General features: G+C 44.6%; 1 protein-coding gene across 1 annotated transcript in view; it reads right to left on the bottom strand.

Moving 5' to 3' along the window:
• Positions 1-2340: 2340 nt before the first annotated feature.
• LOC149336894 (uncharacterized) overlaps positions 2341-16568 on the bottom strand; it is a 30515-nt gene continuing 16287 nt past the window's right edge. The window contains exons 5-8 of the mRNA XM_089554266.1: positions 15633-15696; positions 10447-10659; positions 6428-6711; positions 2341-4581 (exon numbers count right to left, since the gene is read on the bottom strand). Of these exons, the coding sequence (XP_089410392.1) occupies positions 4204-4581; positions 6428-6711; positions 10447-10659; positions 15633-15696 (939 nt within the window). The 3' untranslated portion in view covers positions 2341-4203. The remainder of the gene's footprint in view (positions 4582-6427; positions 6712-10446; positions 10660-15632; positions 15697-16568) is intronic.

The raw sequence follows: 16568 nt of genomic DNA, 5'->3' as shown, positions 1-16568 counted from the left end.
ATAAGAAACAACAGCCATGTGAGCATTAAGTAAAGTGACTATATTTCACTCGATCAAAATAAATGCTACATTACATATTATCGACGGCTCTTCACAAAAACTATATAAAAAACAACAGCCACGTGAGCATTAAGTAAAGTGACTATATTTCACTCGATGAAAATAAATGCTACTTTACATATATTATGGACGGCTCTTTAGAAATACTATATAAGAAACAACAGCCACGTGAGCATTAAGTAAAGTGACTATATTTCACTCGATCAAAATTAATGCTACATTACATATTATGGACGGGCTCTTCAGAGATACTATATAAGAAACAACAGCCATGTGAGCATTAAGTAAAGTGACTATATTTCACTCGATCAAAATAAATGCTACTTTACATATTATGGACGGGCTCTTCAGAGATACTATATAAGAAACAACAGCCATGTGAGCATTAAGTAAAGTGACTCTATTTCACTCGATCAAAATAAATGCTACTTTACATATTCTGGACGGGCTCTTCAGAGATACTATAAAAGAAACAACAGCCATGTGAGCATTAAGTAAAGTGACTATATTTCACTCGATGAAAATAAATGCTACTTTACATATGATGGACGGGCTCTTCAGAGATACTATATAAGAAACAACAGCCGTGTGAGCATTAAGTAAAGTGACTATATTTCACTCGATCAAAATAAATGCTACTTTACATATTATGGCCGGGCTCTTCAGAGATACTATATAAGAAACAACAGCCATGTGAGCATTAAGTAAAGTGACTATATTTCACTCGATCAAAATAAATGCTACTTTACATATTATGGACGGGCTCTTCAGAGATACTATATAAAAAACAACAGCCATGTGAGCATTAAGTAAAGTGACTATATTTCACTCGATGAAAATAAATGCTACTTTACATATATTATGGACGGCTCTTTAGAAATACTATATAAGAAACAACAGCCACGTGAGCATTAAGTAAAGTGACTATATTTCACTCGATCAAAATAAATGCTACATTACATATTATGGACGGGCTCTTCAGAGATACTATATAAGAAACAACAGCCATGTGAGCATTAAGTAAAGTGACTATATTTCACTCGATCAAAATAAATGCTACTTTACATATTATGGACGGGCTCTTCAGAGATACTATATAAGAAACAACAGCCATGTGAGCATTAAGTAAAGTGACTATATTTCACTCGATCAAAATAAATGCTACTTTACATATTATGGACGGGCTCTTCAGAGATACTATATAAGAAACAACAGCCATGTGAGCATTAAGTAAAGTGACTATATTTCACTCGATCAAAATAAATGCTACTTTACATATTATGGACGGGCTCTTCAGAGATACTATATAAGAAACAACAGCCATGTGAGCATTAAGTAAAGTGACTATATTTCACTGGATCAAAATAAATGCTACTTTACATATTATGGACGGGCTCTTCAGAGATACTATATAAGAAACAACAGCCACGTGAGCATTAAGTAAAGTGACTATATTTCATTCGAACACAATAAATGCTGCATTCAGTAAAGTGACTATATTTCAGTCGATCAAAATAAATGCTACTTTACATATTATGGACGGGCTCTTCAGAGATACTATATAAGAAACAACAGCCATGTGAGCATTAAGTAAAGTGACTATATTTCACTCGATCAAAATAAATGCTACTTTACATATTATGGACGGGCTCTTCAGAGATACTATATAAGAAACAACAGCCATGTGAGCATTAAGTAAAGTGACTATATTTCACTGGATAAAAATAAATGCTACTTTACATATTATGGACGGGCTCTTCAGAGATACTATATAAGAAACAACAGCCACGTGAGCATTAAGTAAAGTGACTATATTTCATTCGAACACAATAAATGCTGCATTCAGTAAAGTGACTATATTTCAGTCGATCAAAATAAATGCTACTTTACATATTATGGACGGGCTCTTCAGAGATACTATATAAGAAACAACAGCCATGTGAGCATTAAGTAATATGACTATATTTCACTCGATCAAAATAAATGCTACTTTACATATTATGGACGGGCTCTTCAGAGATACTATATAAGAAACAACAGCCACGTGAGCATTAAGTAAAGTGACTATATTTCACTCGATCAAAATAAATGCTACTTTACATATTATGCACGGGCTCTTCAGAGATACTATATAAGAAACAACAGTCATGTGAGCATTAAGTAAAGTGACTATATTTCACTTGATCAATATAAATGCTACTTTACATATTATGGACGGGCTCTTCTGAGATACTATATAAGAAACAACAGCCACGTGAGCATTAAGTAAAGTGACTATATTTCATTCGAACACAATAAATGCTGCATTCAGTAAAGTGACTATATTTCAGTCGAACAAAATAAATTCTGCTTTACATGTCATGGACAGCTCTTTGGAGATATTAAATAAAAAACAACAGCCACGTAAGCATTCAGTAAAGTGAGAATATTTCACTCGAACAAAATAAATGCTGCATTCAGTAAAGGGATTATATCTCACTCGAACAAAATAAATGCTACTTTACATTTTTTGTTCCATTTGGCATGCAATAAAAGTGACAGCAACTAATACCGTCAAACCTTCATATAACAAACATGAATACTACAAATTATTGGCTACATCGAACTGGTGGTAAATATTTTTACCAAACATGTGCAGTTCTTACTTTATATATTGAGGTTATAAAATTCTTACTTTATATATTGAACACTCCCCAAACCAGATGTATCGAACTGCTGAGCGCCAAGCTTGGATGGTAGACAGCAAGCTTTGTTCTGCCACAGGTCACGTTTTGTCTCGGATATGCAAATAGCGCAATGCAAGAAACAGTGGCGTGAACAGTTGCGAGTCCTGCAGTCAGCACCCATTTGCACCGTCAATAGTGCCCCTAAACCAACAGCATGGTCGGCTGCAGCCTTCTAGCAGCCGCCCTGTGCTCACGTTGACAGCCATGGAGGCGATGAAGACGGCAATAGCTTTCATTCTGGCATCCCATTTTTCACACGACACCGCTGTAATGCAGGAAAAACAGGCTCGCTATAGTTTGACCTGCCACTGTCGCATGCTTGCGTTTTGCGCTTGGTTTTCTGTGGCCTCTGCAATTGCCGCAAGCGGCTCCAAAATGACACTGAAACTTCATAGAAGGTCCTTCCCAGTTGCGGTCCAAGGTCCACCAAGAATAAAGGTGAAGAAAATTGTGACATACATTCAAACAGCTACAAAATTGTTTGCATATTGAGTATTTGCCCAGCAACATCACGTTTGACTACGTGAGCGATAATATTTACACATACCTTCATACATCATACGAACATCAGTCCAAAGAGCTCCTAAGACTTTTCTCGAAAGTGACACCAAATCTTCCTCAGCAAAACACACAATGAACAAGAGCTAGGAGGCACTTTCAACAGTAAAAGTTCCTTTCAAAATCAAACACCCTAACCATGATACAAAACACAGCAGATGAGAACACTAATAGATTTTAAACACTAGAAGACACACATGGCTATGAAGCAAATGAAATGACTCCGATGCCACAGTGGTTCACTACAAGGAACCTGCACTACTGGTAGGTCACGCGCTGTGCAAACTACATGAGATCAAACCTACTACTTCAAAGATATTCGCAAAAGATAACTTCTTTTGCCAGTGGTTCACCACAAATGCATCATATTTACAGGTCAAATGAGTAAGACATTAATACACATTGCTTTAAGCATCATTACAGACAAATGCATCGGTGTTGCATTTCAAACAAAGTGCTGCTAAACATTGCTTTCAACCACATCAAGAAACTTGTAAACACGAGGCATTGTTGCACCCAGCTGCAGTTCCGACCAGGTCAGGAAAGCCTCGGGTCTGTCAGAGGAGGCTCTCAAGCCTCGCAGCGCTCTCCTAATAAGTACCGGCCGAAGTGCTGATGGCACAAATCATAAAAAAGGGGGCACTTCAGCTCTCTCAAAGCACAACGTGTGGAGAAGCACCGTCGACAGTTTTGTCAAGCAGACTGAAGCCATATCTGGCACCCTGAGAGATTACTGCTCCAAAAATGGAGAGGGAGGGGGTCACTGCCAGTCCTTGTCGCTCCATGCATCAGGGCAGGCCCCCAGCCCAGCAAACGATTGTCGTCTTGCAACAAAGGCTGCGTCGTCCACCTTCCGTTGTCATGAATCTCGAAGAATGGCTTTAAGCTTTCCGCACAGGCTGTCCGCAGCGAAGCCCCATTCATCATGGGCCTTGCAGGCATTGGCGAGGGCATCATTAAAGCGGCTGCATGCATCTGAGCTGAGCGCAGTGTCAGCGCGACTCTCGGGCAGTGACGTGCCGTGCAACAGTTTCGCGAGGAGTTGGTGCAGGTGCTGTGGCAGTAGGTACCGCTGCTCGGGCACCAGGTCCAGGCGGATTGGCAGCGTGGTGTAAGGCAGGCGAGCCACCACGATGTGGCAGTAGTCGCCCAACGCCTGCGCCTGGTTGGACAGCAGCGCCGCGTATGTGATGTGGTACAGCTCGTCTGTGTAGCTTTCGCTCACAGCGCCCAAGTCCTGCGAGGAATGACGTCATCACTGAGTGTGAACCACGGCTCTCATAGCCTTTGATAAACGTACTTTAGACATGTGTTGCACCCGTAGTGCAGCACCGTTCTCATGCACCTTTGCAAAATATCTGTTATGTGTCCTTGCTGTGCCCTGAACGCATGCAGCCTGTGCGACGGTTGATCTAAGATACATTTCGAACATGAAGGGAATAGCAAAACAGTGTTATACGAGCACATAAAACATGACAAAAAAATAAGGTTGTCTCTAGCCTTGAAGCCCGACCTCGGTGCACCATCACTAGTAGCGTGCTTCTTGTAAAGTCTAAGATGACATGTTCTCCAACCCTAGCTTTTTCATTCGCCAGACAACAGATATGTGTCATAAGTAATGGCATTACAGGCTTTCTGCATTTCTGCAATGATGTATTCTGCCAACACTGAAGAACTCTGCCATATGTGAACAACAAGCCCACTGAGCACACTTCTACATGCAGCGTATCGGCAAGGAACGTGGTAAAACCTTTTTAATTCGAACTACGAACGAACGAAAGTGAACACAAAATGCGGTAAAGTATGATCAGAAGCAGTTGGGTGGTAAACTAGCCCTATTTTATTGTTCTAAATAATTTCACGATCACCTCCTGCTTTTTTTTCCCGGTAGGCACGGGCCTACACCTTCTGCTCTCCAAAGTCCAAACAGTGAAAGACCTCTTCGACTTCAGAACTGAAGAACAGGTGGGCAGTGTTTAATGCACCTCAACTTGCACAGCGGGGAGCGATATCGTAATTTAAAAGGGCGGAGGCTGGAAAACTGAGCAAGATGCTACAGTCCCAAGACCACCAATTTACAATAAAACCTGTCACTCGCTCTCTGCGACTACCACATTCACACCTGTGAGCCGTGAAAGTTTTGCGACCATTTACGTCAAGAAGCGAAAGTCAACAGGACAGTCTTCCAGCCTTCGGAGCCAGAGTAAGAAACCACCAACCCAATGAGAGTGCTTTTTCGCAGTAGCCCATTTCAATAACAGTCTGGAGTCGAATCCACGCATCGTTTCAATCCTCTCTAGAAGTGTTTTGGCACAGTATAATCGCTGCAGATGCATGGGATTCTAAATCACCATACCATGGCACCCCGAGTAGGCTTAACTTGGAGCAACTGTTGCAACCAACAGCATGGGATGTGATGCAGAGGGCACTGGAAAACCTAGACGAAGACATGCTGTGGATTCACGAAAAGCTTCAATTCCTGCATTATGCGCGTGTCGCGGTTTTGTGCACAACCACGGTTTCGGATTCACTACGATTATTATGCCATGATGCGCCTGATGCGCCTGATGCGCCTGATTTGCCATATCTTGCCACTGGTAGCGTCATCCATTGCTCAAGAATTAAAGACCTTCAGAAAGAGCGATTACAAATAACGGCTGAGCAGCAATCTCTTGCCGCCGCCATGCTGCCGCTAACATAGAGACAGTCCCCCCCTACCCCCCCCCCTGCTCACTTGTCCTCACCAGCCTTGCACACCCTTCTTACCGTCTCCACCTCTCCTACGAAGAGGCAGCACAGCCTGGCGCATCCATTGCTCAGTTGGCCAAGTGAACAAACATTCCGGCATGAAGGCATGTGGTTGGAATTATGGATGGCGGAACCATTCACATTTGAATGAACCACATTTCACAATTTGAGCTACCCAAAAATTATAATTAATTAAGTTCTAATTAACAAGCTTTCACCATAGAGCGGTCACTAAAGCATGCTTTGCTGCCCTCTCTAAAACATCATTGAGGCCAAACGTTCTTCGCTGAACTGTGCAACAACTATTTCAGCAACAGACTGTCCTAAATGCCCACCTTGTGCTGTCGATACGCCTTATGTTTGAGCAGCGCCCCGTCCGACTCGAGCACGAGCATCATCTCGGGCGCCCTCCTTTCCGCCGCTTGAACGGCCGCGGGGTTGAAGGTGGGGCAGGGCAGCTCGGCCATGGCCATGGCCCAGTCGTGGGTCACGTGGGCGGGACCTGCGGCCGCTTCGTCCCACTCCACCCACATGCCCAGCTCACTCTGGAGCAGCGCGCACAGCTGGGACACGGCTGCCACGTGCGCATCACTGTCACGCGAGTACACCACCTTCACCACTGCACACCCAGGGAGAGGAGGATACGGAGGAAAGGAAGGAGAAGAAAAAAAAAGACGGTCAATTTCGGCGCCAAGAGCTAGAAGCAGGCATGCGCGAAGAGTGGGTTTTTGGTTCGAAGCAACCTCGAAGCAAGTATAGTAGTATTCTTCAAATAATTTTGAAGTGAATACTTCGAATACCTCTGACACACAAAAAAAAAGTTTAACGGCACGATAGGCACTTTCAAATCACGTATTTTTTTTTAATATACAAGATCATTATATGAAAAAAAATTTGGCATTGACTTAGCTCTGGTTAAGCCCGGATATACAAGCGACAAGCTGTAGTTATGCTTGGTTTGACGTCGTGGCTGTCGCAGTTTGCGCACAATGCACTGGGAGCACCACGATAACGGCGGAGGCGTTCGGCCGTCCAAACACTGCCTGTGCGGAGGCGGAGGAGGGGACGGAAATCGGCGTGGTTAAAATTCAGGGGGCACTTTGGACGTCTCTGTGCTTCTCTTTCCATGGCGAGTGCGAGCGACAAGAGCATTTATAGCCCAGTAGCGCGCGGCTCCATCGAAAGGTCAAGCGGTGGCGAGGAGGAGTAGCGTGCGCAGCGGTAGCGGCGGTGCACATGCGCAGTAGCGTGTGGCTGCGGCGAAAGGTCAGGCGACGGAGTCGGCGGCGACAGCTGCGGGCACCTGCGTCGCGTGTGACGTCGCTCGGTTTCATTCATGCGCAGAACTGGCAAATCTGAGCATCGTCTCACGCGAAGCTCAGCTCCAACCCTCGTAGTGAAGCTTTTCACTTCAAAAGAGAGAACGCATCGAAGTTTTGTCACACACATTGAAGCTGTGTCCAAGTCCTGCAAAAATGGCCATCATAAATTAGGGGAGCCACAACCTACATGCAAAGAGGACATATTTGTGGGGAGACCTCACTCAGGCCCCCCAACAAGTGGTCTTAATTGAAGTTGTGTCTTTGTACATGTATTGCTTTTAAGCAACGACTTCATGAACACCTGCTAGGCGTACGCGCCACGTGTCCAGCACCCCCCGCCCGTGAAGCGTAGCAAAGCGGTACCTATCTCCGTGTGCCTCGTGCTAGCTCCCCCTGGTGTTCGTGCCGTCAGAACTTGACTCGCGAATTCCAAGCAGAAAAGAGCGGCACTAGCAGTCAGCTCAGACTCGTTCTGCGGAAGTCAAGGGAGCCGCACGTTGAACCACTGTGCTTGCGCAGGTCGCCACGACGGTGTCGGACAGCTGCTTGCAGGCCTGCCCCGCAGGGACCAATCAGCATGTGCACACTGGCGGCGCGCGGAAGTGGATCACGCTGTGCTAAATCTCTATACTTATGCATGCGGCTGTGCCAGTTACGGCGCGTACGCATCACAGGTAGCGCGGTCGCAGACATCTGGCAACACAGATCTGTTGTGTTGTGTTGGGTTTTGTGGCACATGGTAGCTAAGGCCATCATGCGCCAAACGAAAGTTTTAATATATCCGTTTGGCGTGAGGAAGTTTAAAGATTATTTCGTAACACTACAGCAGGTTTAGGGCATTTTCATCTTTTAGGAATGAAACAAGAGAAGAGGTTTTGACTAGCGAATTTTCTCCTGGGTGTAAGCAAGGGTGTAATGGGATGTGCTCTTCATAAAATTGTGGAAAATGCTTTTTTTTCTGAGTTCATCAAGCTTCGCACAGGATATTACTATGTGGTTTGTGGTGACCACCTCTCCGCAGTGTGCGCATGAAGGTTTGTCTTAATTTGCAAGAATGAGGTTAAGTGTTAAATGCGTGTGCAGCATAAAATTACATCAATAAAACGCTCTTGACGACTGCATGTTTTCCATTCTTCTATAACTGGCTTTACTGCCTATGTGTAACTTGTTATTTACTTCATTATCCCATGTTCCTTGCCAATTTTCTCTCAGTTTTCTATGTACAAATTTTAGAGTATCGTTATGCGGCATTTTCACTTTTTGTATTTTGGTATTACAGGCGGCTGCGGTACATACATCTGCTCTCTCGTTACCGCAGATTTCTACATGACTTGGCACCCATCAGATTTAATTTTAAACTCTTGTGTTTTAGCCACTACTGCGTTGTGGACTATGTCTCCTATTAAAGGCTTTGTTGCATTTTCGGGAGGTAGTGATGTAATTACGCTGGGGGAGTCTATAAATCATACTGTTTTCAATGCTGTTCTTTAGTATTTTTTCTACAGCTAGGGATACGGCGTAACGTTCAGAAGTAAAAACTGACACACACTGAGGCAACCTTACTTTTTTTTCTTGTCTCTCTTCAAATACAGCACAGCCAACATAAAGTTTTGTTTTGGAACCATCCGTACAAAATGCTGCATGATCACTGTATTTCTTGTTCAGTGCCAAGAACACTTGCTTAATGTGTTAGTTACAGATCTGCTTCTATGCATATGAATTCTGAGATTCTGAGGAGCGCGATAAAGCTCTCGATGTTTTCATCTACGAGTGGAATATTTTTTAACATTATTTTTTTGTAAGAAATGTTTTCATGTGAATATGCGTGCTGGAGTTTGATGTTTATTCCCATAAGCATACTGGGCATCTAAAAAAAGAACCAATTGTTTTACTGCACAGAACAGTGCATTGTGAACATGCTGACATAAAAGCTTGTGCACTTCCTACTGATTCTCTACTGTTTACTTAGAGGGTATAAACTGACTTTAGAGGGTATAAACTATAATTAATAAACTACACAGCCAGCTTCAAATAAAATGCACATCTGAAATCACCACAAAATGTCACACATCCATGTCAAATGTGGTTACATTTCATGCATAATTAACGAAAACAGTTTTAATTGCTGCATCCACCCTTAACAATGCCGAACAAATGCGATGCTCTGGGATTTGGTTTTTTTTTAAATTTGAGCGTCTTCAAGAATTTGAATGTATTAAGCTTATAGATAAAGCATGCCAAGTAGTTTGGCGCTAGCATTTAAAATGGTGACGTAATAGACAATTAAAACTGCAACGACATTCAGGGTTCTCCTCACTGCAATGGGGAAGTGCGGAGAAACTAGTGATGACGTCATTGTTGCCGAAATTTAAGGAATTCACTGCCTTCTGCCCACGAGCTGCCATCTGTTTTCTGAGGCCGCCAAACAAATACTTTCGGGGCTTTACTTTTCGCGGCATTGGTCTTCTGCATTGAAACGACCACTTTTTCGTTGAAAATGCAGCGCGGCCCTACATGACGTCATCACTGCTGCAGCCTGTGCCCAGCGCTGCGCACTGCAGAGAAGCCTGAATGCCGATGCGGCTTTATTCTGTGATTATGGGACCTTTTTAAATGCCAATGCAAATTTGCCGACATGAAAGCTGAGCTTGTGTCCCTTGTTCAATGTCGTTGCCTGTGTTTTGCCAAATGCTGTGTTTTCTTTTCTTTTCTTTTTTTTCTTTTTTTATTTTTACCATGCTCTGCCTCTGTTTGCCATGTATTGGGGTGCGGGCCTAGTCAAGCCTTTATCAGGCTTTTTGTCTGTACTCCAAACATCCTGGAGATGTTGAATAAAGATTGTATTGTATTGTATTGTATTGTATTGTATTGTATTGTATTGTATTGTATTGTATTGTATAGTGCGTTATGCTCTTAAAATAGCACCTAGCCCAATAACGGCCAAAGAGTAATTGCGGGATCCAGGAGACGCCTTTTCTGTTTGAATTCCTGTTCCCGCTCAACAGGAAAAGACATGGTATGACGGTACACACCGGGGGGTCCAGGGTCCTGCCGAGGCCTGCTGTCATTGAGCAACGGAGACAGCAGGGTAAATGGCTCGCCGCTTGAGCCCCCCGCTTGTCGCCATGCCCAAAAGACGGCCAGAGCAATCACCACAGCTGCGCCCACGAGCACTAGCAACAGAAGCAGCCAGGGCATCAGACTCCACGTCACCTCCGGGTCATCCGGCTCGTCTTTGACCGGAGCTGTATGAAAGAGTCACACGAGAAACAAAGACAGTTAAAGGGTGGTGGGGACGTCTAACTATAACCGCATTTGTTTTTTCCAATCAGTACCAAGGGACGTGACCCAAGACAAAAAAAAAGATGAATAAGACAAGATGGCAGACATATACATGTATCAGGGACTGGTATCAAGTCAACACACTCAGCAGTGCCTTTGATATCTTGTGAAAGAATCACTGACGGAATCAGCCCCCAAATGCCATCCTTCAACAGTGCCTAGCTCTTCAGATATCCACGTGACGATCAACCAGTGGTCCGCAATACATGAGGTGTAATCGCAGATGGAATGGTTGATCATTTCTTCATGAACAGCTACATCCTGACGTTGCCAAATCCATCAGACATTCACACCAGAATTGTTATCAGAATGAGTCATTCTGACAGCAGTAAAAATATTCAGGAAAAGCCCCTTTGTGCAGCATCTAAAATGGGAAACTTGGTCCGCATCACAGCAGAACTGACAGGAGTCACAGCTGTAGCAAAAGGCTCAAAGGTGTTCTCCGAAAACACTCAATTCTCAACATTAGAGTCAATATTGCTCAGATAGGCGTGAAAACGGACTCACCTCCAGTAAGTTTGGAACAAACTTAGAATCAAAGAGGCAGCTGCCTAATGGGATGTTTTAGGCTCCTTGATTTTTCTACATTCCCCTCCCCCCTTCCCCCAAACCCACCTCCAGACATTTCTTCTCAACACTTTCTGACCCAACAGTGAACTGCTTAATGGAAGACGGAGCACAGATGCATAGCACAGAATGTCATGGATGCCACAATGAAGGCCTTTGCACAGATCTGCAGTGCACACCGGAATAGGCAGTGATAACCGGATTAGATAAATGCACAAACTGGCGGCCACTGTGATGTCAGTCCTACTCGCCTCGCAGTAGTTCAAGCCCACTGGGGAGAGCTTGTAATGAATCTAATGGTTGTCATTCGTCAACAGCTGAATATGTGAATGCAAGTAAGTGGTGTGGAAAGTTCATAAATTTTTCGGACTGTTCGATTATTCGGACAATTTTCCGGGTCCCGCCGAGTCCGAAAAATCGGTCGACGACTGTATATGCAGAATTGATCACTTTCTACTTAGTATTCATAGATGGCGGTGAGTCCTCGTAAAACTACTAGCGCAGTGGCACAGCATTTAAAAGATGCACCACTGGACTGGCATGTGGCCGTTTCTGTCAGAGTCAACGGTAGGGATTGTGCAATGTGTACAGCTCTTCCTGAATGAACCTCTTGCGCAGCTGCCGCGACGCTCCTCCAAACTTACCCGAGCTTACGCGAGTCACCTGACGATGTAACTCAGACAAGATTTTTGGTCAATGTGAGTGAGCGTATAAGTGGCTTCACACTAACACAGCCGAAATTCGTTGCAAAAATTTTGCCAGAAACTCAGGCAGGAGAAGCAGGATTTAGTCAGCGATAGGACGGCAACTGGAGAGACTTTTTTCAAAAGTTTTAGCGCTGTTTCGAGGCCACTTGTGGCGAATGCAAAGGCCGCAAGAAACCAAGCACCAAACGTGTAGTACGGCTTCCCCATACAGCACCACAAGCACAAAGTGGTGGCAGATCAAATGCCTGTTAGGGCGGCTACCCCGCATTACAGCGTTGTTGCGTAAAAAATGGGAAGCCAGAACTAGAGCTAACCCCTTCTTCACCCCTGCCATGACAGTCGATGTGAGCATGGGATGGCTACTTAAAGGCCGCGGGATCCTGCACCATGCCACAAGTTCCCGGGCACTATTGACAGGGGCGAAAGGTGCAAATGAGTGCCGACCACAGAGCTACCAACTGTTCCCACCGCTATATCTTCTGTGGTTCTATACAAGATAAAGCAGGGAACCCTGGCGCGAGCGCTTCCCGCACCACTGCCGGTCAATTGTGTAGTGAGGCAAAGCCTGCTGCTATATCCTTGAAAAAGCTTAGCTTGATGGGCAAGTTGGTGTGTGATTGTGGAAAAAATGAGCAGAAAAGACGCGTTCACAAGAGGAAGGGGTACACAGGACAACGCATCGTCCTGTCTACTCCTTCGTCTTGTGAACGCGTCTTTTTTGCCGATTTTTTCCACACTAGATATATCCATTTCATGGCAAACAGTGTTCGATATACAGAGTGTTTCACCTAAGACTTTCTGCAATTTTTAAAAATAAGCTATTTGAATTAGATGCGCGCTTTTTCTGGCATAGCATTGTCAGTGGTGTAGTGCATCATAATGCAGCTAAGACGTGCTAACTAGCAGGCTTGTTAACCAATATTTAATAGTTAACTTTTAAACTATTACCGTTGGGCTCCTTAATTATTGAGAGGCATGTAGCCCACCGTAAGTGATGCCCATATCCGTTTTTAGAATTTCGAGAACGCGATTATCCTCGGCGCTGTGGCTCAACAAATTTTGGCTATTTCGACGAGTTACGTGCACTGGAGAGGTTGCTTTGCCTGCAAGCTTCTCAAACCGCATGTATTTTGGCGCGATGTAGGCGAAATTTGTTGGGCCACAGCGCCCAGGATAATCGCGTTCTCGAAATTCTAAAACGGATATGGACATTACTTACGGTGGGCTGCATGCCTCTCTATAATTAAGGAGCCCAACGGTAATAGTTTAAAAGTTAACTATTAAATATTGGTTAACAAGCCTGCTAGTTAGCACGTGTTAGCTGCATTATGATGTACTACACCACTGACAATGCTATGCCAGAAAAAGCGCGCATGTAATTGAAATAGCTTATTTTTAAAAATTGCAGAAAGTCTTAGGTGAAACACCCTGTATAAAGTACGAATTGCAGGCGTTTATTAAAAATACTAACGTGATAGCGTTAAATGCCCCATTCTTCAGAAAATCCAGTGTCGATGTTGTAAGCAAAAAATAACAGGTATGGCTCTGGCAGGTAGTGCCCAGAGAGCAACCTCGGAGACAGGAGGGGGGCACCTAGGTCACGTGACTTTGCGGTGTCATCACAACCTGCCCACCGGCTAGTGAGCAAACTGCCCACCGTGGCAGGTGGCAGTTAAATTAATGATAGGTCGCTCGGGAAGAGCTATCTGGGCCGCATAAGGCCCACTTCTGAGAGCACCTGTCATCGCAGGACAGTGGCACGTAGCTTAACCACTGCACCGCTGCGCCAGGAGGGGTAAGAGGACTACCAGGCGTCTACGAATGTAAAGCAGAGAATGACCATCTGCACATATGGTAATTAACACATAACGCTATCACGTTGTACCCTTAAGGAGAAGCTCAAGTGCCCCCTTCAACTTTTTAGGTACAGTTTGATATAACCAATAATTCATAATATCTGTGTTCGTTATATCAAGGTTTGACTGCACTGCGCACTGAAAGGATGCTCGTACCTCAATTACAAAGAGAGCCCTACACCAGTGTGTCTGTACCTTTACAGTGCCTCCATACCCAGTGGTGCCTTTGAATGTGACTTCGACAATGCCATCATTTCAGTTCAGAGACGTAGAGCCGCATAGCCTTTCCGCTACTGCGACAGCGTCACTTTTGGCATTGTAAGCTAAGACGTAGCACTGAAACCACTGCCAGGAGTCTAATTCTAGTTTCAGCCGAAAATTTACAAGCTTTTCTTCTATACTACAGGAATGAGTGGTCAACCTCTGTGATCAAAAACAGCATGTTCCTCAAATAGAGGGCGCCACCCTTCAAGCACCCGAAGGTGGCTAAAAGGGCTCACTGTCACACGCCCCTGCCACATTTTATTCTCAGGCTGTGCAGCTGAGAACAAAACGTGACAGCGACATTCAGGATGGTTCTAGGCAGACATGAAAGGATTCAGAATGCACTTTCACACAAAAAAAAAGACCACAAAATTTTGCATCTCAAGATATCGGTTGGGTGCAAGCCAGTGCGTCCACAAGCTTTTCCTTTTTCTATCACACGCACTTGCGCAAAAAACAAGGAAAAACAAGAAACACACACAACATCCACAGTACGCTCACACTGCAAAAAAAAAGTGTTCACATCTGTAGCACCACGTAAGCAAGTCCCTATACAGTCAAGCCCACTTATAACAATATTCAAGTGCCATGGAAATACCATTGTTATAACCAATAATTGTTATAACAGGGCTGTGCCGAAAAAAGAAAAGATGACAAACTTCAGAGCATTTACTGACAGTAAATACCCGGAGGGGTTTGATTGTTCTAATGCCTGTAAAAGCTCGTTAATTCGAACTTCACGGAACAGGAACAATGTTCACCGTTCACCAATGACCAAAGCACTGCCATCACTGCGCCACCGGGAGCTTCGCGCATCTCCACGTCACTGGAATCAAGCCGGCTTTCCGGAAGTGATTTTTATGGGAAATTCAAGAAGCATGCAAGGCCAAGGGTGCGGTGACAGCCAACAAGAGAAAAACAGCGCTGCCTGCATGCACGCGCACTGCACCGACTGACTGGGGTACGCATGGCACACATAGCCAATGCAGCAATGTAGCAGCTCTCCTGATGCGATGACACCTGCCTCTTTTGCTTTCGTGGCGTTGCTGCGCCAGCTTAGTCCATTGGTCGGCCCCACACGTGCGCACTTTTGTGTGGTAAGCATGGTTTTGCTGGTGTGGTTGTAACATTTCCTTCTTTTCTTACTATAATGGCCGACACTCAATTACCAGATTTAATTGTTATAATCAATAATGTGCCTTGACAGCATTGCTATAAGCAGTTTATTTTACCACAGAACATATGGCAAAGCTGATGGTGCCATGACTGACCATTGTTATATCCGATATATTGTTATAACCAGTATTGTTATAAGTGGGCTTGACTGTACATGGAAAGAAGCAGTACATTCGGTTTCCTTCACATAGCCCCCTGCAAGCTCAGGAAGCATGTGTTAACTTCACACAGTCAAATGCCACACAGAGGCGCTCAATACCACTCGCACCTGCATGCACCACAGCAGCGAAATAGTGAATGGCTCACCTTCGAACAGCTCGGCCACATTGGACCAGAGAGTGAGGCAGCCCGGCTCACACACGGGAGTCGCCTGCACGTGGTGAAATGCAAGGGCACGGCTCCAATTTCTAAGCTCGCACTACACAGAGCCCCATTCTGACTGTAGGAAGACAACAGCCAGCGAATTTCCTGTGAATTTCCATTTGGCTCACAGAGTGAAAAATATCAACGCTCACTGGTACCAATGAAGGCAAGAGAATACCAATACAGTTGAACCTTGTTACAATAAAGTTGAAAGGGACCGGTGATTACTTCGTTATAGCCATAGCTTCATTAAAGCCCATGTTGACCGAGCTTTCAATGGGAGCAGCCATTCCTTTGCTATATCCATTACTTCGTTGTAAACCATTTCATCATAAAGAGATTCAAACGTACTACCTCGTATTTACCTACATAACGAATGCATTCACATAATAAACAAACCCTTTACGTCCATTAACAGGGGAGACATTCCTGATTTCTCAGAGTGTATGTTTGCCCCGCACTGTTAATAAATGCGCTTCCTCAAATAACACCAGAATGAGACAAAAAAATTGCACATATTGTCACCGACAAACGCAGTAGGAAGCGGGAAGCACAGCCGTTTTCTAGGACGAGGCTCGCCGAACCGCCGAGCTCATGCAAGACAAAGAAGACACTCGGCCATGCGCTGAGAGACAAGGTTCAGCCACCAGCTGGCACCAACAGAGTGCCAGCAGTGTGGCATTGCCCCCATCCCCTCCAAGAGGCATCGGCTCGATGCCGCACGGATGGGGAAATAATAATAATAAAGGTAAGGCGGCAAGTGAACAGCGCAAGTGTCTTCATAAAGAGGGGCTAACGGGAGTAATACGGCTTCATTCGCGCCACGTGGCCTACTTCGGACGTCAGTTGTCGAGAGGACCGGACAGTTCCTTGAGGGAG

This window comes from Amblyomma mixtum, chromosome 7, assembly GCF_055824585.1.
Source record: "Amblyomma mixtum isolate Tamu chromosome 7, ASM5582458v1, whole genome shotgun sequence".
NCBI classification, from domain to species: domain Eukaryota; kingdom Metazoa; phylum Arthropoda; class Arachnida; order Ixodida; family Ixodidae; genus Amblyomma; species Amblyomma mixtum.
Note: the sequence above shows the minus strand (reverse complement) of the source record. Positions and strands in the feature narration are given on the sequence as shown.